This window comes from Solea solea, chromosome 2, assembly GCF_958295425.1.
Source record: "Solea solea chromosome 2, fSolSol10.1, whole genome shotgun sequence".
Lineage (NCBI taxonomy): Eukaryota > Metazoa > Chordata > Actinopteri > Pleuronectiformes > Soleidae > Solea > Solea solea.
In genome coordinates, this window is record NC_081135.1 from 33,987,628 (window position 1) to 34,013,318 (window position 25,691).

The 25,691-nt window shown below is 40.3% G+C and overlaps 2 protein-coding genes across 2 annotated transcripts; both read left to right on the top strand.

Moving 5' to 3' along the window:
* Window positions 1–690: 690 nt before the first annotated feature.
* Window positions 691–2,589, top strand: LOC131443634 (zinc transporter 7-like). Its single transcript, XM_058613432.1, has 4 exons — window positions 691–772; window positions 867–904; window positions 1,010–1,362; window positions 2,462–2,589. Exons 2-4 carry the CDS (start codon window positions 886–888, stop codon window positions 2,495–2,497), a joined length of 408 nt encoding a protein of 135 aa, XP_058469415.1. The 5' UTR covers window positions 691–772; window positions 867–885; the 3' UTR covers window positions 2,498–2,589.
* A 100-nt stretch (window positions 2,590–2,689) lies between these two features.
* Window positions 2,690–24,867, top strand: hibch (3-hydroxyisobutyryl-CoA hydrolase). Its single transcript, XM_058613406.1, has 14 exons — window positions 2,690–3,865; window positions 4,673–4,715; window positions 4,969–5,100; window positions 6,118–6,202; window positions 6,392–6,472; window positions 6,621–6,673; window positions 13,153–13,231; window positions 19,402–19,547; window positions 20,026–20,112; window positions 20,238–20,296; window positions 21,374–21,455; window positions 21,949–22,068; window positions 22,926–22,959; window positions 23,182–24,867. Exons 1-14 carry the CDS (start codon window positions 3,834–3,836, stop codon window positions 23,295–23,297), a joined length of 1,149 nt encoding a protein of 382 aa, XP_058469389.1. The 5' UTR covers window positions 2,690–3,833; the 3' UTR covers window positions 23,298–24,867.
* The last annotated feature ends 824 nt before the right edge of the window (window positions 24,868–25,691 follow it).

Consider the following 25,691-nt stretch of genomic DNA (forward strand, 5'->3'; position numbering starts at 1 on the left):
AATGCTGTAATATCTGATTTGACTTAATGTTATATTATTTATTATTTATATATATTACTTATATATTGTGCCTGTGCCACCTACCTTTAAAAACAAATTCAGATTATTTTTTTCTATACTTTTCCAAATTTTCAAAGATTTATTTATTAAGTATTTCATTTGCTAGTTTTATTGAGTTCAGGGACTCTATTTTTTTTGCACTTTTAAGCACTTTGCAAGTTGTTTTTGACAAGTTACCTACAAATAAGGAGGGTTGGTGTTATGTTATTATGTTATATTTATATTACTCAACATCTTGGGACTATAAACCTCTGGCCAGAGCGAAGAAGATCAAATTCACTGTGTTAAAAGTTGCATGGCATGATTAACAATAGTGCTGTTGTTTTCTTAATCTATGGATCTGCTCTAATTGTCTTGAATGCAATAAAGTGTTGGGTTCGTCTGAGGCTACCGATACTGTGGGGAGATAAAGAGACTCAGCATCTAACGTTACAAGCTTGCAAATCCTCTAGAAATCCTCACAAAAATGCCCTGCGTTGTGGCGTGGCTGTGTGTATCTACAACAAATATGGGATTGTACCGTGTGTGATTAATTTATTGACCGTATGTTAAAGATTACACACACGTCTGCACACCCATTTAGGTCACAAGGCAGAAATGTTGTGATGGGAGTTAAGGTGACAAAGTGAGGTGCGGCCGCACATAAAAAGGACCAGCAGGTGGACGACGTCTGTGTCTGTCTGTCTGTGGATCTACTACTCTCCAGCTCACAGTAAGTTCACCTTTAATTATCTGACACTCTTTTTGACTTCCATCTATTTCGGAGTGTGTTTGATAAAAGATTTTTTTCTGTACCTCATTTTCAGGATCATCTGAAGTTCAAAAATGTACCCACACAACCAAGGTAAACAGCGTCTCCCAAATAAACATATTATTGATCATGGATTGTGCACATAATGGTCACTTTTTTTTACTATTAACTACTAACTATTGACTCATATCTGAACAGGAAACCAGTACCCTGGCTATCCTCAACAGCCAGGGGGTTACCCTCAACACCCTCCAGGCGGTGTCCCACCAACCTGCCCTCCTGGACCCCACGGTCCACAGGGAGGATACCCCGGATACGGGCCTGGGCCTGGCTGTGGACAAGGTCAGGGCCATGGCCACGGCCACGGTCACGGCCACGGCCACAGTCACGGCCACGGCCACGGCCACGATCACGGTCACGGCCACGGCCACGGTCACGATCACGGTCATGGCCCCTGTCATCAGGGCCACGGACAACACGGCTTCAAGCACAAGCACAAGCATGGTCACAAGCATGGCAAGTGCCACAAGAAAGGAAAGAACTGTCACGGGGTAAGACTGAATCATTTTTGCTCCAACATCATGCACTGACTGTGCTGGTTTTTGTTTGTTTTATAATGTAAACTAGTGCAGAGACCAGTGAGTGTGTTACCAGTTTCTCTTTCTCATCCAAACAGTATCACCGCCGTAAGTCACCTACCAGGTTTGACGCGTGTCAAGCAATGTTTTGGGACAGTAATGGGTTTCCGGGGGGGGGGCAAAAGCAGATCTTTCAGCGAATATCGTTTGCAAATCTCTTTCAAACACAGGCAAAGTTGAAACTGCACACACTTTGAGCTACAGTCAGACAGAGTGGTGGTCTGTCCATTTATAGTTATTGGGTGTGCGTGGTCCCATTTGTCCAATGCTATGTCCCCCAGAATCAGAATCAGGTTTATTGGCAAGTAAATTCTGCATAATACAGATGCATAATATGAGGAAAATAAAATAGAAAAGAGTTATTTACGACAGTATTTGACAGAATTATGCTGTCAAAAGAGAAATTAGACAGCAGTTTATGGGGTCAGAGGTGACAGACAGAGGAGGGTTGTGGTCGACAATGAAGAGATTAAAGACTGGTTAAAGTATTATTAACCCCAAAAGATGATGTCACTTTCTTCTGTGGTTACAATCATTGTTTTCATCATTTTTATGAAATCCCTTACTCACTGGCATATTCTTTATCTGTAAGGCAATCCTGACTTAATTACCTCCATAATTACAGCCCTACTCTTACTCTTAAAGGTTGAGGAAGGTCTGCATGGAATTGGTGCAATTTACAACAAGATTCTAAGTTCAAGGATCGAGGTTCATTTTTTTAATTTGTCACTCCAGACACATCCATAAAAACAAATGAATGAGTCACATGAATCTGACTGTGAATGTTTTTACAGAATCATTCTGTCCTATTGCCCTAGTGCTGTAAATGTTATCTTTTTTATTATAATTCATCATCACGTCCTCATACAATGGTCTCCTCGACTGCTCTTTGTTATTTTGTCACGTTGAATGAGCTGCTGTATGTTTTAGCCAGGATTTTTTAAAATCTCAATGAGGTCAACAATAATAATAATAATAATAATAACAATGATGTCTGTTGTGTGCCGTTTAGTCCTCTAGCAGCTCCTGCAGCAGTGACTCGGACTAGAGAAGATTCCTGGAGGGAAATGGAAAAACCTTCGTCCTCCTGTCATGCATGAGAAATACATTTCACTGCCTATTAAACATTTCTTCACACAATCGTTTAAATTTGTATTTGTATTTAAAGAGGAACCAGGCTTCTGTCAAAACTTAAAAAAACCTTCTTCTTTTAATCTTTGAGTTTTCATCACTTTTGTGTTTCGGGGAAACCGATGACTGTGTGTGATAAAGACATTGAACTCTGCAGTGTCCTGCCTTTCTGTTTAATTTTGTCCCCCTGTTTCTTTCTTTCTTTCGTTCTTTCTTTCGTTCTTTCTTTCGTTCTTTCGTTCTTTCTGTGCCCTCGCCTATAAGTGGACTCTCTATTTGTCCAAGGAGGCTCAACTGAGCCACACCTCGGTCATTACGCCCTGAAACCGCCAGTGCAATCACCCGCGTCTCATTTAGATAAACCTGTGCAAGCAAACATGTCGTATTGACATTCAGACTTTCACTGAAAAACTCACAGGCCTGTGAGGGCGCCCATGATATTTATTTAGATAAAAAAGGTGGAAGTGGTGGAAGATGTTGTCAGTAAAAAATAGCCATACATTAATATAATCGGTTGCTATAAGTAACAAATCGCAAATAAATCATCACAAACTTTGCAGATCCCTCAGATCTCAGAATGCTTTGGCTTCTTCTCTGCAATTTTACTGTTGTGGTTGAATCTCAGATTCTTTTTTCAGAGAAAAAGAATAAAAAGCTTTTACAAATTCACTGAACAATTAAATAACATATGGCACAAAGCACAAAACTCAGAAACCAAAGATAAGGGAGGTGGTGGAGACCAAATCAGAGCTAAAAGGGACCTTTAAATAACTTAAATAAATAAATAAATACATAAATAAATAATAATAAAATAAATAATATTGCTAATAATGTGTGGGATTTTTGTTTGCTACTGTAAACTACTTGGTATCAGCTTTACAGCAAGAATTTACAGCAAGAATTAATATTTAGAGATAACAAATGAATCCTGTACTCTTGCCATCATCATAAACCACCTTTAGAACTATATTAAAAAAACACACACACAGAAAACTGCCCTGATATGTAAAAATATGTCGGATGCTTCATTGAAAGAACATTGGAGTCAGTGCCTCCTTCCAACAGTAGGTGGCACTGTGGTACAAACACACTGGCTCGTTGACGCTGTGACGTCATTAACAATGACCAATCAGGATGTTCTTGTCACCACATCCAGGAAGTAAACGCAAAAACTTGAAAACAAGCCGTGTGTGTGTGTGTTTTTTGTAGCAGTCAGGACACGACGTTAGAGACAGAGACAGACAGAGACAGTAATGTCCTTAACCACTTTAACCTCCATATACAGGTAAGCCTTAAGTTTGTGACTCTTTAGTCTGTTCATTGTCTTTGTCCTACTGTCTTGTGTGGACGTACAGTGGGTCAGAGTTTCACAGTTTCAAGGATAAATGGTCACAAAGTGGTCAAGTGCATGTTCACCTCTGAGGGGAAATCATTTTTGTGTGTCATAAACCTTTGGTGCATTTTAATATCACTATCCAATCTTGTTCATTTACATTTACTTGTTTCACAGATGATCACTCAGACAGAAACAGTGCAGTATCAATGAAGAATTTAATGATTGACGTGGAAAACAACATATTTCAGGGCTGTAACTATTTTGATAATCGGTTTTAAAACAAGTTCTCTGATTTCTCTGGTGTCTTACATGTGACTATTTACTGGTTAATTTGCTCCATATAACAACAAAGTTATAATACTATATATATATATATACTATATAATAATCATTTTTGGTTGTGTACAAAATGAGACATTTGAGAACATCATCATTTCCAGGTTTGAGAAATACTGATCAACATTTTCTGACATTTTCTGGACCAAACAAATACTTGAGGAAATAATCGATGGATTAATCAATTTTGAAAATAATCGTTAGTTGCAACTCTAATTGACGTTTTATATTTATATGTTAGGGATGCACAATATTGGATTATAGTATAGTGAAATCTGCCTGAAATAGTCTGACTGGTGACTGGTTCCTGTGTCGTAACGATGACGTGAATTTGAGCTGATAACTTAAATGCCAGCTTGTGGAATCTGAACAGAGCCATTAACGTTTCACCTCTTTTTCCTGCATGGTTGTCTCCTCCAGACTGAGGTCTCTCTGCAGACTGCAGCGAATCCAGGGACACATGGTGAGCACTCAACCCCCATGATGCACTATCACAGTGTTTAAAACGAGTCCTGGTCATGCTTTAGATGTTGCCCTGCTACAACCTACCTGTTTCAAATGAATAGGTCATTATCAGGCTTCTGCAGAGCCTGATGAGTGAATGACCATTTAAGTGTTTTTATAATATTACCCACATTCATATGTTGAGCCATATCTGTTAACGGGATGATAACATTAAAAAAAGATGTTTGTCTGTTGCCTCTGCTTTACATCAGATGTCGAGTCAAGTGGAACCAGAGGTTCTCCTGGAGAAAGTGGCCAGAGCAGGTGTGATCACTCTGAACCGACCCAAAGCCCTGAACGCCCTCAACCTGCCCATGGTCCGTCAAATCTACCCTCAGCTGAAGGTTTGTGTTAAAAAGTTTGGTTAATGTAAACTTCAACTGGGGCAAATGTCAAGGACTCGAGTGTGTCACGTTATTTGTTACAGCAGTGTGATAGTGATTGTAAATGGCTTGACATCTGACATGATGACATCTGACATATTTAATCAGTTGTAGGTTTTTGTCACCACAGATTAACATAGTAAATCTGTACTCAACACAGTTTTTAGCAATCTTAATTATGAAATGCATAATTTATAACACAGTAAATTTGAGCTTCTTCCCTCTTGACAGAGATTACATTCCTGTGAGGTAAAACAAAGCAATATAAAAGTAGCATTGTTCCTTTAGTGTCACGAAGCATCAGCTCTGATAGTGTTTTTGTCTTGTTTAGTTCGGTTATTGTGTTAGTTTAGGTTTAAAGTCACGTTAAGTTCATGTCACTTTTGGTGTGGGTTTGATTTTCACTTCCCCTTTTATTTTGGTAAATGTCATGTCCTTCCTGTCGTGTAATTTTCTTAGTTGTTTTGACACATCTTCCCTAATTCCCTCATGCACTTCACCTGGTGATCCTTTAATAATCACTCGCACCTGCCCTTGATTCCCTGTCCCCAGTGCCCTTTCGAGAGCCTAGTTTAGTTTTTCCTGCTGTGAAGAAGTGATTTGGATTTTGTCAGACTATAGTCGAGTTTAGTTTTTCCTTCTGTGAAGAAGTGATTTTGATTTTGCCTACCTTTTTCAAGAGGAAAATAAAGACTCTTGAAATCATTCATTGTGCATTTGGGTCCAAGCAGTGTATTCACCGTTCCTAAGATTTAGTCATTGCGCAATTGAACAAGTGACATTGCACATTATTCATTTATATATATATATATATTTTTTTTTTAATAGTTTTTATTCTTGTCATATTTATTTGATTTATTCTAATTATTTTATTTGTCCCATGGTCCCTTTATTTATTTATTATCATGTATTTTAGGTTTTTGTTTAGAGAAACTTTTAATGTTACTAACTTACTACTATATTTTTGTGTGATTCTAGAAATGGGAAAATGACGATGATATCGACATTGTCCTAATCAAAGGAGCAGGCGTGAAAGCTTTCTGTGCTGGTGGAGACATCAGAGGTGAGTGGTAGTTTTGCAGATTTGATCAACAGGAAGCTGATTTGTGTATTTGTGAGGGTCATTTCCTTTTTAAAGAGAGTGACCCAGCCAAACATGGCAGGAGAACATACAGTCTGAAGAAGTGCAAATCAATTCGAAGTGTACAGAAAAATTAGTAGTTATTGTCATTTATTGTTTTTTCTGCATCAGCGGTCACAGAAGCAGGGAAAGCCGGGGACTCTCTGGCACAGGACTTTTTCCGTGAAGAATACATTCTCAACAATGCTATTGGTATGCTTGGTGTTTTCAGTCCCAATGCCAACTGTCTTGCCAATTTAATTTAATTTCCTTCTCATGTTCTTTCATAGATCAGACATTAGCAGTCATTCAGATCTCTGCATTAACAGCTAACGTGTTTTTATGCATTTTATGTTTCAAGGATCGTACAGGAAGCCGTATATCGCCCTTATTGATGGAATAACGATGGGAGGGGTAAGTTTGAGTATATTAAATATATTAATATTATATTGTTGGTTTTTTATTATGACACAGAGACTCAGCTGTTGTTGTGTGTCAAAGTTTCACTTTCTTCTTTGGCAGAGAAGTGTTTTGCCTTTGAATGAGGTGTGATGTTACATTTTGTCACAAGGTGGCACTATTGAGCCATCTTCCCTTGTTACATGCCAGTGGCAAGGTGGCCTCTGATTGGAGGAAATAAACCGTGACAAAGCAAAGTTGCTCCAACAGTATGTGCAATGAGTTATAATTCAGACCGAGGCTCCTGCATCAGCTCAGTCTTCAAAGCTCTCACATGAATTTCTAACAGAATGTCTGTTTTTGGTCGAGTCTGTTTTTTTATTTTTTTTTATTTTTTTATTTTTTTGTGGTCTGTCCTGTTGTGACCTTGACTGTGATTTTACCCCTGAAATGTCACAGATTTTGCTCGCAGCCACCAGTCCCTACTGGGTCATTACTCATTGCATCATTGTGTGTGTGTCAGTATCACATGTAAGGGACTAAGCCCTTCTGTGACACTCATTATAAACTGAAGTAGGCCTGTAGAATTTTTGGTTATTAATGGATTACTAAATTAATTGTCAGTTATTTTGATGAATCATATTGAATGGGTTTATTTTAAATTCCAAAAAAAGTTTCTTATAAGTGTTTTTTGGGGGTTTATAACTAGTTTGTTGAGTTGATACACTGATGGCTAGTTTTCACCATTGTCACCATTGACGTTTTCTGGACCAAACACCTCGGATTGAGGATTTCGACTGCAGTTTGTGTGACTGATAATTAATAACTGATGACCAACTGTCACTCCTGAGCTGTGGTATTCATGCTTGACTGCTGCTCTTCATACTTAACGCTGGTTTGGTGTTATGTTGGATTATTGAAATCCAATTTTCTTCAATTGCAATATGACAGATATGCATATAATGTTTATGCTCAAACACACTTTGAGATATAACACATGTAATCACTCTGAATGTTTGACCTCACCTGATTTAAAAGATCTATTTTAATTACCTGAGATTATTTGCAACAATTATTAATAATTGATGTGTTTAGATTAGGAGATTAGCTGGAAGTATGTAATGTAGAGTACAGGTTGCAAAAAAAAAAGTTTTTCTTTAAATTTTTTGCAACCTGTTGATAAAAATCTAATATTCTCTCTTCACCACTTATAAATAAATATCAGGCTCTTTAGCTGCTAAATGCTGCGCTATGTTCACCAGCCGTCTGCTGCTAGGCAGGGGTTGTTTTTTTTTTGACCGACAACAGCTGCCTGTTTCTGGCAGTGATGTGGATGGGAGGGGTGGAAATGAGATTAAACAGTGAAGTTGCAAGCCTTGAAAAACAAAACAATGAACTGAAAGACTTCAGCTTCTGTCATGACATCCATTGTTAACATATTGGTGAGTGCCGCTTTAGTAAATAGTAAGTATTTATTCAAGTGTTAGTAGTATTTAGTTTGCTGGTGTCTCGCTTTACTTGCACAGTTGTTATGCTTCAGCCTTCCCTTCATGAAAACATGACCAACTGACTTTTTCTGGAGTAGCTTCTCCAGTATTTCACAACACTTTATCCAATCAAGAGCCAGAACTGCACCAAGAGGCTTGTAACCTCTGCTTGTGAGGTTAAGCTGATTGTCTCTGTGAATATTTGCCCTGCCCCTCCATCCCCAAACGCATGCATGATGTGACTTCGGGAGGAAGGAGGGGAAAGATAATGACAGCATTAGACAGAACGTCAGCAAAACACGAGCCAAAGGACAACATGGCTGATGGCAGTGTTTTCAATATTTTACCCTGGGAAATTCCCTGACGGATGATTTCTCAACAATGAAGTGAAAAATAAATGTACCTTCTGTGCTTGTTTTTTCAGTTTTTTTTTCTCACAAAGCCTTGTTAGTGATGGCGTCCCCACTCAACCAAGCTATAAATAAAAACAGTATAGCTGAGGGGCGGTTCTTCTGATGTCATGCTGCACCATGTAGCGATGTTTAACGCTGGAAACATTTCAAGCTGTGGTTAGTTTGTTTGTTCTTACAAAATCAGACTTGCTTCATGTTATTGTATGCGCTCCTTTGTCCTCGCATTCAAGACGTCTGCCACTAATACCTGTCACGTCGGCACAGAGACACTAATGATGACACAGGCCATTCTCGGGGCAGATCGCCGTTTAGTGTGTGAGGCGTGCAGGTTGAAAAGAGGCCAGCTCTATATATGGAAAAGTGTGAGAGGCTCTGTTGCCAGATCTACAGTGAACTCACACAAACGCTTAAAGATAACAACCCCAGCAGGTCAGACTCATCCAGCGTATGTTTGACTCTCTCTTACATCACAGGGGATTTGATCTCACACACATCGTTCATCACTTAAAATCCCTAGAATTAAGGTCTGTGACCGCTGAAGAGTTTTTAATCCACGTGTGTGTGTGCACAGTGTGCTGCGTTTGAGCAGCGAGTGAGTGACATGCTCTCGTTGGCACATTTGATGTTTCTCCTCACACTCTGCCTGTCTGGAGCAGCTCCGATGATGGATGTTTGTCTGTGGCTGTGTCATGTCTTCCTCCTGGATAACAGCTTTTTTTTTCAACTGATCAGTGAGATTCAGCGCTGATTTGGATTCAGTTTTCGAGCTTGTGCAACGCTTGTTTAGAAAGGGATGTGGAAGGAAACGCCAAAGAGAAGTCACGTATTTGTGTCTGTAGTGTTTTTTTTTTTCTACTCTCACGCTCTGTGTCAAAGATTTATTTTTGATCCAGCAGAATAGAGTGGAACTATTTCTGGAAAATATGTACTTGGTATTTTTCAGACAGAGCTTCAGTTGAATATTCATTAACACATGTGATGCAAAAATAGCATTGCATTTAACCTGGCATATCATCTGTTCCTAAATGAATCACCATAAGTTGTTTGAGTGCTTTTTGTCAACATGGCTTCTTAAAAATGTGAATATGTTATGGTTTCTTCTTGACTCCTCTTTGACAGGGAACAGAAGTTTTTCAATGACGTTGTCATTTTGAGGTTTGGGAAACCCCAGTCCAACATTTTTTACCATCCTCTCCATTTTCATGGAACTAACAGCTGATCCATTGATTGATTAACTACTCAGTGACTTGTAACTACTCAGCCATACAAGCATCAGGAAGGTGATTGTGTGTAATGAATTAAGTAAAGGTAAAAACTATTCCAATAAGAATATATCAGGATTAGGGCTGCAACAATTATTCGAATAATTGATTATTTATCCATTACTTAATCAATCGTCAACTATTTTGATAATTGATTAATTGGTTTAAATGTTTTTATTAATAATTTCAACAATTTTGGTTTGTGGACAAAACAAGACAATTGAGAGAATTGTTATTTCCAAGTTTGGGTAAACGCCAATCAACATTTTCTGACATTTTACAAACCAAGCAAGTACCCGATTCATCGAGAAAGTAATCAACAGATTAATGGATTATGAAAATAATCGATAGTTACAGCCCTAATCTGCACCTTTTCTGATTAATTCCTAAGCTCTACTGCAGAATGCGATAAGTCGAGATGTGTCGCACAGCTCCTCTACATCAATCTAATGGATTTCACCTCACGCCTCACTCTTTGATCTCTATTTACAAGCCAAATATCGTATTGAGTCACTTAAGGGACTGCTCCACATTCTTCAGCTTATCGTAAACTATGGGGACATAATAAATTGTGTAGTGTGTTCTGTTTGTAAGCACGAGTTATAAACACGCTCCACTTTTTTTTTTTACATTTCCATAGTTTACAGCAGGCTCCTCAGACATGCTCTTATATGGTGCCTCGCTGCTTCCACACCCGGACGTAACAACGTTCCACTACTTTTATGGTGAATCTCTGGTAATGTGAGACGAAACGCTCCCTCATTCCTCCTGAGTGCATCCAACGATCATCATTACTTTTGTGTGTGTGTGTGTTTTCTTAATTCTGTCTTCCCCCTTCTTTCCCAAAGTGCACTCGCCCACTCTTTCTTTGTTTTCATGTCGCGTTCTAGCCACACTTAAGAGGAGATAACTGCTCTTTGTGTTCTGTAAGTTTGTAATTTATCTTCTGTTCCGAGTGCTCTTCAGTCTATGTGACTCACTTGGTATCTAATAATAGATGCATACAGTTTCGCTCCCACAATAACTTGTACGTGACCGTGATGAAGAAAACGCTGCAAGGAAAAAAAATTAAACGAAATTATAAAATCATTCAAAGACCAGCAGACATTTTGACTTGTCACATTAACGGTGGCTCTGGTCAGTGTCTCTGTGAAGCCCATAATGGTGTGAGACACTGAGACAGTGCATGGTATCAAGAGCTGTAGCAGCTCAATGGATTTCAGTCTATAACAAATGTTAATAAATATATGTATATATGTATATATATATATGTGTGTGTGTATATATATATGTGTATATATATATATGTATGTATATATATATATATATATATATATATATGTCTCCATTGAGAAGTTCTTAGTTAACCAGCTGATTTAGAATGCAGCAAGTTATGCTTATTGTACTTTAAGACATAATTATTAATCTTAGGTGTGCATTAAAGACTCAATGTGAAACTAAGAATAGAAAACATTTAGTGGGTTCTTTTGTATAGCAGCCTTTGTGACAGGTTTTTTTTTCCCCCCAGTGTTGACACGGTGTTGACAAAGTGCAGCAGTCACGCATATCATGTCCTAACCTCGTCTCCGCGCCTCTCTGTCTCGCGTTTTGGTCTCCGGTCTTCCTTGAGAAGCGCGGCGTCTCGTTGGCATGGTTCTGCGTGGCTTCCAGTTATCAGGTATTTTTAATCCTCCTGTGGTGGTTTGTCACACAGTCTGGAGGCAGATGCTTTCAGCCTTTGCGCTCTGTGGATCCGTGCTGTTCACGAAGAGCAAGGTGAAGAAGGCTTGTTGAGTGTAGTCACCGTCACAGTGTTGGTTATACATTTTCATGAATCACTTAAGAGCCCACACCCAGTTTAAAGTAAATATTTAATCTAATTCTACTATACCAGTGTGTGTGAAGTACTGTATATGTGAGGAAGAGGAGGATGATGAGAGAGCAAATGATCTTATTGGGAATAAATCTGCCTCCTGTGAAAAGTCAGTAACTGACTTCGAGAGCTCGATATTTTCTTAGGTGGTTCTTGGTATAAAAAGTTTGAGAACCACTGGTATGAAACATAAGTTTGTGCACTAAACTGAAGATGTACATCTGAACCACAATGGTGAAAATGGAGTTCAGCATCGTTTATGATGATTTATGACTCGGCAATGTCACCTTGACGCAAAGCAGAAATAAGAATTAATTAAAAGAAATGAATCACCCCCCTCCAGTTTAACCTGCTGACCTTCCACTGTCATCAATCACCTCCAGGTGATGAACTAACCAGTAAATGACCCTGCTCCTGTACAAGGACTGGCATCCAATTACTACAGCCTGTATTTCTCTGTGGCTGAACAATGTTTTAATTAATAAGAAATCATCAGATTACTGGAGGTCACTGGAGTAATGTGATGACTCTGCCGCTGAATCACATCCCCTCCGGTTAGAGCTCGGAATATGTTTTATATTTTTTTAATCTTCAGAGCAAACCGAAGCATTTTAATGACAGCATTAATAATGCATTTTAACTGATTGTTTTTTTTCAGTGGTCTTTCCTGAATGTTGTCCGTGTCTCATCTCATTATCAGAAGATTTATTCTAAAATACAAAAACAAATTTCTATGTGTGGTTTAATGATGCAAATACAGTTACAGTACAGTGAGAATTTGAGATTGTTCTTAGGTTGATGTATCCTTTATACTGTATAATTTGAAATGGTCTGGCACTTTCCCCTTGATGTGACTTTGTACACACCCATTAGAGCCACCAGAATATCTTTTAGTAGATTTTACTACCGTTTTGTCACCATATTTGGGAAGTCCCTCTATTTCTGTAGCTGCTGTTAAGAAAGTGAAACCTCTCACCTCTGCTTTCCCTGTTTTTCCGACCTTCGATGGATCTAAATCTACTGACGTGATTTGATTTAGATTTTGTGCTGTCATGATGTGCTTGTCTTTCTAATGGTGGGTCAAGGGGTTTGATTCCTGTACATGTTTTGTGTGATGCAAGGCCATAATATATACAAGGGAATATTGCCATGGTAACACTCACACACACATACAAAAAACAATTTTTAGTGTACTGGAACTGTCCAGTGTTGCTCATTATCCTTCACCTCTTTCCCCGTTGGGACTCCCTCACACACATTAATCTCAAACACACACACACACTAATGCAGGGTTGGCCTGGTTTACTTCTTTATTTTCAGTCAGCATTTTTCATGTCAAAATTCGGCTCCATCTTTCTTTGCAGAGGTGACACTTGCTTCCCCGCTTCTTGCTGGTGCTTGTTTTAGTGCTGGCACTGATTTCGGTCTCCTAACCCTCGATCTCTTCCTCCACCTGCAGGGCGTTGGTCTGTCTGTTCATGGGCGGTTTCAAGTGGCCACTGAGAAGACGCTGTTTGCAATGCCGGAGACTGCCATAGGTGAGACTTGTCCAACTGCACTGGCTCTGCTGTCTTGATCTGTAGAGGGAGGAAGGGGAGGGCGGGGGTGTGATTTGGTCCACACCAGTGTTATTGGGTAGCTCATTAATAATGGAGAAGTGACTTTTATTGCCGACCCAGCTGGATCAAATTCATATGTATCTATAGACACAGGATCTGTCTGAATGCTTGGAGTTGTATTCGGTGCATTACATGACATGATGAAAGAGAAACCCAATCATCCTGACTAATATAATATATAATGGGGATTAACTACTAAAATGTAAATTTAAATTTTTTTTGTCTATCCTTTCCAGCGTTTAAATCCATGTCAAACTCAGGCATTCATTCATTTTCAACTACGTTATCCTCTTGGGGGACACTGGAGGCAATCCCAGCTGATATTGGGCAAAAGGTGGCGTACACTCTGGGCAATTAGCCAGTCCATCACTGGGCCAACATACAGAGACAAACAACCATTTATGGCCCTTTTCCACTATGGTCCCAGCTCGCATTCACTCTCCTGGCCACGGCATGGTTTAGGTTGGTTTTCCACTACAAAAATAGTACCTACTCAATGTGGGCGGAGTCATCACTGCACGGCTGCGTGAAACTGCCGTGACTTCCTTTTACACACGACACACAAACGAGTGGTTAGTGACTTGTAAAGCAGTTGTTTTCATTGTAACTGAATAATTCCTTAATTAAAAATATTTCTTCAGTACTTCCTCCATGACCGGAGCACAGACTCCGTCTGACACAGTCACTGGACTGAAATACAGCGACAGGGTTTGTGATGCTGCTCGCTGCTTGCGATCAGCAGTGCTGATACACCAGATGTTCTGTTCTGTTAAATATAGAGTTTTTAGACATTTCTGCGGTAATTTATGGAGATTAACCCACCTTTTTAGGATCGTTAAGTCTTTTTAACTGAGCTATAGTTCGCCATTGTTGGGCTTGATTCTTGTGTCGGACGTCTCTTCCTGTGACGGCACTCTGACCAATCAGAGGCCAGCAGTCACGCGTGGAACCTCGCCAGAGCAGGCACAAAAAAAGTACCTTGTACCAGGTACTATGCAAGTGGAAATGCAACTTAACCCGGGCCGTGGCGAGGCGAATCAAGCCGGTGGAAACATGCCATTGCTCTCACATTCACACCTACTGTATGTCCAGTTTAACCTAATTGTCATTGTCAAATCTGTCGCTTAAAAAAAACAAACTAGGACCCAAATGCAGGCCTGAGTTTTAATGAACTGCTAAAGAAGAAGAAAAGAAAATAGGTTAGAACACCAGGTGAGGGTCAGGGTAAAAACAAACAGGAAATCCTAAAATACCTAAAGAACACAGGGAGCAGGAACACGAGGAAGAGTCACTGGGAGCCAAAGTGAACAGAACAGATGAACTGACAAAGACACTCGAGAGCACATTGTGAGGCAGGGATAATTGAACACAGATGAAACTCATCAGGACAGGGGCTGACAATTTAATTAAAAAAGAAATACACCACTTTAAACATATCACAGGAATGAGGGAGTAACATGACTGGAAAAGACAGCAGGATATTATTTTTGTAATACAGACGGATATTGTGATATATCACTGTACAATTGCAATTCATGAATTGTCACAAAAATCACTGTATCGTGAAAATATCGTTGTTGGAGACTTTGTAGTAAAAAATAAGCAGTAGAACACAACATGATATGTATAATATACAGCATTTTTATCACACACATTAGTAACTAAATGGCTTAGAGAATCACTAAGCACTTGTTTTTGTGGTTTTATTGTCATAGACTGCTCCTCGAGTATAAACGGCTTTACTCTGCTTTTTAGCTAATTGACTCCTGTGGACAGATGGGTCTTCTCCTGAGGCGCTGAGGAGATTAGTAACAAATCTCTAACAACTAACTAATTGCAGCTGACATTTTGACATGAACTAGTCTGTATAGGCACTGGAACCCAGGCGGCTTATTGATGTTCTTTAACTACATATAAATATTATGGATGTGAGTTTGTATTCGTTATTTGCAGATTTATTATTTGTTATTTGCTTTAATCACAGTGGGTTTGTGGTGAGAAGACGGCTCCGGCACACCTGATTCAAATGATCAGCTCATCAGCAAGACCTGCAGTCCTGCTAATGACCTGTTTATTTGAATCAGCTGTGTTGGAGCGAGGAAACTTCTTTAACATGCAGAGCAGTGAGTTTCCAGGACCAGGATTGAGAAACCCCGGCCTAGTGTAATGGCTAATGGATAGATTTAAGCCGTGGCCAGATTTCAGTCCCAATCTGGCCCTTTCAACAATCATTATTTGAACAGATTATTTTATCCTGTAGTGTGAGGGGTTTACAGATGATTTCAAATTGAAAGTATTAAATGTTGTTTGATATTCTTGACTGAATAAAACCCCGCAATAACCAATGAGTGAAAGTTGACAGGGAAACGGATGCTATGTAGTTGTGTTTAGAACTGTCTCTTGTACAAGTCAAGTCAATTCCATCTTCTAAACCATGAATTGCGTTTCTCACCACAAAACAGCACACACACACACAACCGCTATTAACTGACGAAGCCTGACAGTCCACCTATATGTCTGTTTATATTCTGAAGTCACGTTAAATCACACGTGTTTTGGTGACATCCCAAATCCCTGGAATCTCCTCCTTGAAATCGTTTGATGAAACGCGTGGTCCTGCGTCTCTACTGGGTCGTCTAGTCTGTGATTTCTCAGGATTAAAACTTTGAAAATCGGTTACAAAGTTTGTTGTGTCACGTTTTTTAAAATCAAGTCAATCAAGTGTGGTGCAGGCATTATTGGGATCCCAACAGTGGGCACTCTCACCCATCCTTTTCTTTTTCTGTTTTTGACACGTGAACACATACGTGCACACTTTTCAGGTCACTGCATTGGCTAATATTTACAACCTTACTAAAACCATATCCCTAAACTTAACCGAACCACAAAGTCCTAACCCTAACCAGGACCTCAGAAACGAGGGTCTGCCTCATTAAGTGCACACTTTGATCCCTCTGAGGACTTCTCGTCCTTTTTCAAGATCAAGTGTTTATAGCAGAAAAGGTACCGAAGAGGTCGCACAAACATCAAGCTTATTTTGTTGCGTTTTTCTGTCTCAGCCTTCATGCGTTAATAACATTTCTTCTGATGTGCAGTGCTGTGGTATTTGGTGCAGGCTGAGGATAAAGATTATCCTAGCCAGTGAACAGGAAATGAGTGGAACAGAGGAGAAGGACGAGGTTCTAGTTGATGTGGCTTGATAGTTTTGTGGGATTCTCTTGAGAAGCAAGGCCAAACTTTCCAGCGTTCCAGGAAATGGGATTATAATTGAGTTGCAGGGACTGAAGAATCACTGTTGTACAGTATTTATGTGTCAGGGTGTGTCTGTAAGTGTTAACTCTTTTTTTTTTTTTGCACCCTTTTGTGATCCAGCACGTGCAAGTGAAATCTTTAATGCTAAAGCCAGAGTTTCCTGGTGTCTGTTAAACTCTCCAGTCTTTTTTGGCAGGGTGGCAGGGAAGCTTGGCTAATCCTCCTCTGAGCTGCCGTGATCATATCACATTCTCACTGTTTTTACTACAGTAACTTGACTCCACCATTATCAGCGCGTCCGCTCTGCATTCACGATCTTCTACTCGATATTAAACAGTTGTTTTCACAGAGACTGCCACTGCCTCGGCGTCCTAAATGCTTCATTTAACTGTAATTACGAGTGGAAACTTTTAATAAACCGGAGTTTACGGTCACTACAGTCACAAGGCTCCACCGAAGTAGGTCAATATTACTATATTATTGGACTTCGTGGACTCTTCTCAGTACTCGGTATGGATGTGTTCATCTTAGCATTTGTCTGTAGGTTGTTTCTCCCTAATTTAAAACATTTCTGTCGGATTATGTGGAAGTTTGGTGGAATCTGTGATGAACTCAACTGTGTAGGTTTGACATTTGCAGACACCTTTTTTTCCACAGTTAGTTTAATACTTTATACTCAGAGATGGAGGGACGACTAAAATATTTAACAGTTAGTAAAAGTACTGTTACCTTGATGAGATTATACTTAAACACAGGTAAAATTACTGCATTTATAACAGAGGTCTCACACTCAAATGACCTTGGCGACCAGTGAGCGTCTCGTCTGGTTGGGAAGGAAATATAGTTAAAAATTAAAAGATGCAAAATAAAATATGAATAATAAAACGCAACCAATCAAGATGGCATAAATTACACTTAAGTGTAAGGTTAGGGGGGACTTATCTATCTAATGCCTATACAGAGTTGTGCACTTTAACATGGTGGATACGACATGATTCCATGGGTCTGAGTAAATAGGTTGTGTTCTGCACAAGTCTAAAGTATGCAGCTGTGCCCTAATTACACAAGAAGCAACGGCATCCGTGACATTTGCATAATTAACAAAAGGGGACAGAGAAAAAAAGAGGTTAATAATGATAGCTGACTGTTTGCTCTGTATGGTGTCGTCAGGCCAGAGCATCACCGGAGGAGCAAGTCGCTCAAGTGCACGTCCTCCTTTATTCATGAAGCTGTGCTTGATGTGGAGTCTCATCATGCTGCACTGACTACTGCTGCTGGTTTTTATGTGGAGCCAGCACAGTTGTGGGTGACGACCACGTGAAACAAAAACTAATGAACAAGCTATAGAAGAAGCCACATGTCAGAGAGAGAGTGTGCGAGGTGTTGGTAGCCATGACGAGGAGCGCTGCTCAAAGGGAAAGGGACATTTGACTCGTTAAGGTTCATTTTAAAAACAGCCACACTTCTGTACTTCTGTACTTGTCCATTAATAATGTCAGTAGTTGAACCAGTGCAATGCAAAAATCATAATAGTCCTTGATTGTTATTTTAGAAAGGTACTTTTCCAGGTATATCGTTCCTTTTCGAGAGGGTCACAAATTGCAGCACTAAGAACAATAATAAGAAACACTATATGAAACGTTGCCTTGTAATTTTCTGCCTCTGCACCTGCTGACAGTCTGGCTGGGAGACATTATGTTTTGAGGTTGTCCACTCTGTTCTTCTATTCTTCTGCTCACACTATTTCAGGAGGAAATTGCATCAAACAAAGAAATCAAAAGATTGAACTGATTCGATTTTTGTGGTCAATGTCACTTTGACCTCTGATTTCACACAAACCAACATTCCCTTAGACTCACTGATGAACTGGAGAGACAAGACTGGTTGATAATCAGTGGTCAGGGCGACTGTGTAATCTGTCTTGTGATGGCAGGATGTCCCAGGAGGGTATTTCTTCAAATTCAAACTTACATTTAAAGGAGTAACAAAGGATCGAGATCACACAGACATGTTTTTGACCTCTTTAACAGTTATATCTTTCAAGTTCACTAATGCTTGCTCTTTGAATCTGGAAGTACATTTGCTGTAGACTGAAACTGCACTGGTCAGTGAAGGTTCACAACATGTCATTTGATGAGCATCATCCTTTGTTCTTTTCCTGAATTTGATCATAATATCAGTGGTTCCACATCCCTTCAGCAGGACCCTGCCATCATTTATTAATGTCCGTCTTACACTCTCCCCCCACCACATCCAGCAACATGACATAATTCAGCTCTGACTCTAACCCCCCCCCCCCCCCTTCAAAACATGGCCAGTGATGGGTGGGCAGTGGGCAGAACAAATTATTATTAGAACATAATTAAGTAGTTGTCACTTGCAGCTCTGAAGTACACACAAACACACTCACTCGTGTTCTTTTCCCACATTATTTACACCTTTGGTGGCTGGATTACCAGATTGAACCCAGTTCCCCCATGAGCATTCTGAACAACAGCCTTAATCTGACACTTTTATGATATTTCATTTTCAGCCTTGAATTAGGTCAACTCCTCTAATCCCTCCCTCCCTCCCCCTCTCTCTCTTCTCTCTCTCTCTCTCTTTGCCATTCACTCCACCTCGTGTCATGCCATGAAATTGTGTTTATAAATTTCTGAATGATCAGAAAACAAAAAACAACACTTGTGAAACAGATAAACATTTCACTCAACTGAGGTAAAACATTATAGTCATTGTTATTGATGATTTAACCAGCCTAGTTACTTGAGAGTTTTTGACAGGGCAAACTGGGGACACTGTGTTGAAATGACTAACTTTTTTTTGTTTTATTTTGACAGGGCTTTTCCCTGATGTGGGAGGTGGCCATTTCCTGCCAAGGCTCCGCGGCAAGTTGGGTCTGTTCCTGGCTTTGACCGGCTTCCGCCTCAAGGGACGCGATGTGCAGAGAGCTGGAGTCGCCACACACTTTGTAGAGTCGAAGAAGGTAAAGCAGCTCAAGTCCCTGCTTTCAGTGAATTAAACCAGTTAAAGGCCCAGATGCAGAGCACGCATGAGTGGTGGTGCAGGGAGGTTAAGGTCTGAGGTCTCCACTGCATGCTGAGTCACTCTTGTTATAGGTGCCAACACACGCTGACTGCCCCACAGAGCAGGTTGTGTTTTCTGGCTGTTGGCATGATCACGTCAAATCTGTAGGTGTTAGAGTTGGATTGAGGCTGCAACCTTGAATTTCAGGAAGGGCATCTAATTTGAGTGTGGAAGAGAGAGAAAAGAAAAAAAACTCAACTTCACAAAAGAAGAAATGTGTCGAGTCAATTTCTCAAACCAAGTGTTATTTTCTTTTTCTTCAGAGAACCAGGAGTGAATGCTCCTGAAGTCGTCAAAAAACACGAGCTTATGTTCACTATTTTAAAACAGTTTTTATGTCTGCTGTTGATCGTATGCCTTCAATCCTGATTTAATAGATCCCAGACCTGGAGAAAGACCTGGTGGATTTAAAGTCTCCTTCTACTGAAGACATCAGCAGAGTGTTGGACACCTACCAGAACCAGGTAAGAAGAATCTTTACACTTAGACTTACAGCTAAGGTTGACCTGAAAATATCAACATTTAGAAATCTGTGTTTTGAAAATGCTTGAGCATCAGTTTTGAGAGTAATTGTGTTTTATCTCCTCAGAGTGATCTCGATGCTGAGAAGCCTTTTGTCCTGGAGAAGCACGTGTCTGATATTGACAGGTCGGCCTTGAATCTCTGTGATCCCAAACATTAAAACTATCAGAAACGTGTACGAAGAAAACAGCAAGTGTCCAGTTGGTAAACAGGCTGATGTTCTTATCATCTGATGCCATGACAAAAGCGACCTGCCTCCCAAGCTTAGTTGGACACTTTTTTTGGGGGGGGGGGGGGGTTTACTGAAAAGGATTTTAGTAAGCAGTGTTTGTTGGCTCAGCAGCCTGGTTCACTGTTATGGCTTTTGGTCAACAATATAGGAATAAGGTGGGACACTGCCTTTTATAAACACAGCCATATATTGTCATCCTGACTCGTGTGAAATGATTATGAGTATGTTTGTGCCAAATATCCATAGTGCTCCGAACAGATTTGTCTGCCAAAATCACTCACCGATGTCAGTACTTGCCACGTAATAAGGATGGAATGATATTTTGAAAATGTTGATTATTGCAGGTTTGCAGTGTGTTGTAGATATTGTTGTTATCTTAAACCATGTATTGAGTGAGTTACATTGCAATTTCTACCCTCACGGAAAATTAGCGCTGTCACTTTTTTCCAAAAAATCAGTATGTGACATGTTATTCAAATATTCCCCCTGCACACACACACAAACAAAAGGTTTGACTCTCATTGAGCTGCTTGTCTGTTATGCTTCTAACAGCTAACAGCTAAGCTAACGGATAAGTCTACAGATTTTACCGCTACAGTGTAGAACCTGAAATACTTTTTGTTCCATTTCTTTTTACAGCAAAACATCACATCACTGTCTTATTTTTGGGTCAGTAGAGCCTTTATAGTAGATCTAAGTGCAAGCTGTGCTCACGGCACTCTCTGCTGAATTAACTGCTAATTACTTCAGATGGTCTGATGTGCTTCCAGGCTACATTGATCTCAAGCTAAAGATTTTACTTCAAAGTTGCCCGCAAATTGGAGGGAACATATGACCATAATTTAATAGTTATATAGACCATTAAAATAGGAACATATAGCTAGTCTGACTTTTTGTCTAATTTAATAAAAGAAGTGACAGTGAGGTAACCTGCTATGAACCTGAACTTGTGTTGTTTTACCTCCCTGAAGGTTGTTCAGCTCCAGCAGTGTGGAAGGAATAATGCAGAACCTGAAAGCCGATGGCTCCGAGTTCGCAAACAAACAGGCCGAGGTACGTTCTGACCCGCGGCTTAATCTGAATCTCTGACATAAAACCTTATATTTCCAAATAGAAAATAAATCAATGTGTGCTGACACCCCAGAGGCTTGTTGACTGAACACAGCCCCTTCAGTTCCAGCATCAGTTAACTCCCACTGACTGGGATGGAGACATTATTTAGCTTTGGGAGTATATGTTAGTAATGAGCAGTCACATTTTAAGCTCAGCAAATATGACGTGTTCAGCTTCTGTTCAAGCCATTTAGAAGAGAATTGGAGCCAAATATGATCAGCTCCCCCATCAAATATTCATAATAAACCCACAGATCCAACACCACAGACTCACTGTCCTGCTCTTTGTATTAAAAATGCAGAAGCAGAATCTCTGCCCGTATTTACACAAACTTCCCTTGTTTCCTCGCAAATTAAGACAGTCATCATCGTTGTCTTTCTTTTCAGTGTTTGTGTGTTTTAAATGTGAAACTTCCCTGTGTCTCGTCCTCCAGATGTTGTCCAAAATGTCTCCCATGTCCCTGAAGATGACCTACAAGCAGCTGCAGGCGGGAGCCTCTCTGAGCCTGCAGGACGTGTTGGTGATGGAGTATCGACTGTCTCAGGCCTGCATGGTAAAAACAACTCCCTGTAGCCGGAGCCTCAATCTCTACACTCAGTCATCTTTGTGGAGTTCTGGCTAATGATTGGATAAAGTGTTGTGGGAAAACTAGAAAAGTTTCTCCTGGACTGAGAGACACTGAGTGTCACTGAGCTAAAACTCTAGATCTACATCTGAACATGGAGGTAGTTAATACAGATTTGAACTCAAGGATTTCACTGGCAGCAAAAAGTAGACGTTAAATTAGTCGCCACATTTTGCACTTGTGACGAGAGGTTTTGTGATTTGGATCATGACAGTTTGCCATCTTTAAAGAATTCGGTCCCCTTATAGAACGTTTGGGAAACACTAGCTATGTTTACATGAGCAAAAACATGGACCCAAAATTAAATGATCCAATTGTCATGTGTGTACATCAAGAGTTCAGAATGGACTTTTTTAACATGTGTAGTTTTGTCTAATCCCGGAAGCAGAAAAAGAAGCTTCACTTCTGCTTCTGTAGTAAACAAAGTTGCATGTGTCTGCTCGTCCCCCTCGCTGTCCACTTTTTTTGGCATTAAAATACAGCCGAAACAAAGTGGAATTACGTCACAGACGCATGATGGCACCAGACAAAGACTTCATGATCAGATTGATTGTTTATATGAACACTAATCCGAATTATGATAATTACCAAATTTGTTTTTGTGGCATGTTTTTATTCCTTATAAACATAGCTGATACTGACGACAGCACAAAGGAACTGTGCTAGTCCATTTCCTCTACTCTCTCTTCCTTAACACCAGGAACACATGATCGTTTGTTGCCTCTTAAATTAGTGTAAACTCCAACAAGGCGTAATCTGATGGGATTGTTTTTGTTGTGTTGCAGAGGGGCCATGACTTCTATGAGGGTGTAAGAGCCGGTAAGTCACTGCAAGCATGTGCACAACCAGATTAAAAACCAGATTGATGTGAGCTTGAGTGATGCAGTGTTATGTATATGTATTCCACAGAGAACAATAGAGAACAATCGATAGTTGTAGTCGGCACAGAGATGGTTATTGGACGTTTTCTTAAGGTTAACAAAAGATATAGCTGTTACCTCAAAGTAAAGTCCCATCATTAGATTTTTTCCGTGTCTCCAGTGCTGGTCGACCGGGACCAGAATCCCAAGTGGAAGCCGTCAAAGCTGGAGGAGGTTTCTGAGCAGAGCTTGGAGCAGTGCTTTGCCTCACTGGGAGAGAAGGACCTAACGTTCTGATTATGCCGTGTGTGCAACATTCAAACACTCACCACTAACCCCTCCAGTAAACCGTTTCATTCTGTCCCCACAACCCTGTTTGGTCGTCTGAGAGGAGGACTGTGCCGCTGAGGATGGGTCTGTTATTTCACGACAAATGTGAAGATCATGTAAGTTACACTTGGCGGAGCAGTGGCTAGCATTGTTGCTTCACAGCGAGAAGGTCACAAGTTCAAATCCTGGTTCAACTAAGGGCCTTTTGTGTGGAGTTTGCATATTCTCCCCGTGTGTGTGTGTGTGTGTGTGTGTGTGTGTGTGGGTTCCTCCCTCCCACAGTCCAAAATCATGCAGTTTGGTGATTAGTTTAATTGAACACTTTCTAATTAGACAGTCTAGTTTGACCACAGGTGTGAGTGTGAGAGAGTGAATGGTTGTTCCTATGTTAGGGCTGTTTTTAATACTACTAGGTAGTCACCTTATTACCTAATTATGGCCTAATTAATCTCACATTAGGAAATAAATTATTAAAAGTTTGCTTTTCTTCTAATGACTAAATTAAACTACACATAGAACTATGGGAATTAGATTTGTGTCAATATTTTCAAATAACACTATACGAAGCAAACAGTTTTTAAGAAGCAAATAAAATATCGATTTAATCATTGAAAATACACTTGTTCTTTGTGCCGTGTTTTTTTGTGTTTGTGGGCGGGTCTTAGGAAACTACTTGCTGATTGGCTACTCAATTTTGGAGCGACAGCTCAATAGTCACAGGGCTTTCAGTTGCTGTCCATCTGGAACTCTTTCCCCCGTCGACATCCAACAAAATAATTATTAGTCTGTAACGTTTGTAATCTGACAAACGTAATTATTTTGTCGGATGTCGACTGGGAAAACATGGGGAACGAGTTTCAGACGGAGAGCGACTCCAAGCCTGTGACAGCGTCCGGTCTACTGAGACGATTGAGGCGTCCAAATGGAAGTCGCCGGGCAGCTGCTGCCAGCCTATTACGGACACTATCGGTGCCCGGAATGGTAAATTTGCCCCTTACTTTCCACTTGTTGGCGATGATGTTTGTTTTAACAACTTTTGTTTTATCAATAAAACGAAAACTTGCGCCCCAACGATCCCTCACCTGTCTCTCCATCTTCAGCTACTATCTCTCTCTCTCTTGGCAAGTGACTGATTTGCGCAGATAATTCCTGGCTTTCATGTCGCAGTGGCGGCTGCTGCATCAGCATGAGGACACAGGGAAGGGAAAAGCGATCTCTCCACTGAGTGCTTTGTTACATTTCCTGAGGGTGTTCGTTGACGTAACACTGCTCAGTATCATCCGTATTTCTGCAGAGGCCACTTGTTCTCGTACACATAACCTAATGTCTCTATTTTGTTCTAAAAGCATTTTCATGATTGTTTCGCTGCATTATAGAGACAAATATGGCTTCGGCTGTGTGTTGTCAATGTTTGTCATATTGTGTGGTTTTTAGGTTTCTCAAAACATCTTTCAAAATTAATGAGCGTTTCGGGGCTCCCAAAACACTGGTTCCATGTGGATAAAACGACAATAAGATTAAAAATTATACCTAATGATGCCACCGTGTGCTTTTCATGATTATGGAAACAGAATAAGCAGAAATCATTCCAGACCTTTCTAAATAAACTGTCCCTCGTCCTACTCTGGAGAACGAAGAGAGATTAAATCCGATCCGTATATTGCCTGCTCTATGGATTTGAACTTAATCTTCCTGCCAAAATGGTGGTGTCTTGATTCTGTAATGCGTGATGTCAGCTGTCGGGGGCGCTATTGATCTTGCCTACTGCAGCTTTAAATTTAAACATCATTAAAATCCTCTGTGGAGGAGTCGTCTCCATACGACGCCGTCCTTCATCTCATGTCTGTTTCCTCGTCTCCCTTTCATGTCGCAGTCCCATGCTGTTGTTCCACTAATTAAATATAAGCAGCACCGGCGGTGCCATGTGCAGTCTCCGATCAGACACGATGACCTCCGCTTACTTTTTACACATTTAACCTCCACAAGACCAAAGTCTGTGTAATTCTCACGGCGTCGCAGACAAACCTCCATGTTTTATGGCTGCTGTTTGCTCTTCAAACAGGTGTCGGCCAACGGTTACTTCTGCTCATTTGTTTGCCGCTGCCGACCTTTTATAATCCTGGCTTTTCCCTGGCGTACAGGATGCTGCACCTGCATATCCTCGTGTTCTGTTTGACAGTTCTTTTAAACAAACACTGGTGCCAAAGTCTGGGTCGCTGAGACGTTGGAGAGCACCTGTGTCTACCTCTGTTGTCCTTACAAGACGTTGTCCTGCAGTGGAGATGAGGTTTATTGGCATTGTCGGTGTGTACGGTTTGTTTGTTTTAGAAACACTCTCAAAGTCAGTAATAAATCTGCTGT

Bases quoted from the DNA above. Each gene is read 5' to 3' on its own strand.
- LOC131443634 (XM_058613432.1), top strand. The intron at 1,363-2,461 runs GTAAGACTGAAT...TGTGCCGTTTAG, and splicing joins AAGGAAAGAACTGTCACGGG to TCCTCTAGCAGCTCCTGCAG.
- hibch (XM_058613406.1), top strand. From the start codon at position 3,834: ATGTCCTTAACCACTTTAACCTCCATATACAG. The intron at 6,203-6,391 runs GTGAGTGGTAGT...TTTCTGCATCAG, and splicing joins TGCTGGTGGAGACATCAGAG to CGGTCACAGAAGCAGGGAAA. The intron at 22,960-23,181 runs GTAAGTCACTGC...CCGTGTCTCCAG, and splicing joins CTATGAGGGTGTAAGAGCCG to TGCTGGTCGACCGGGACCAG.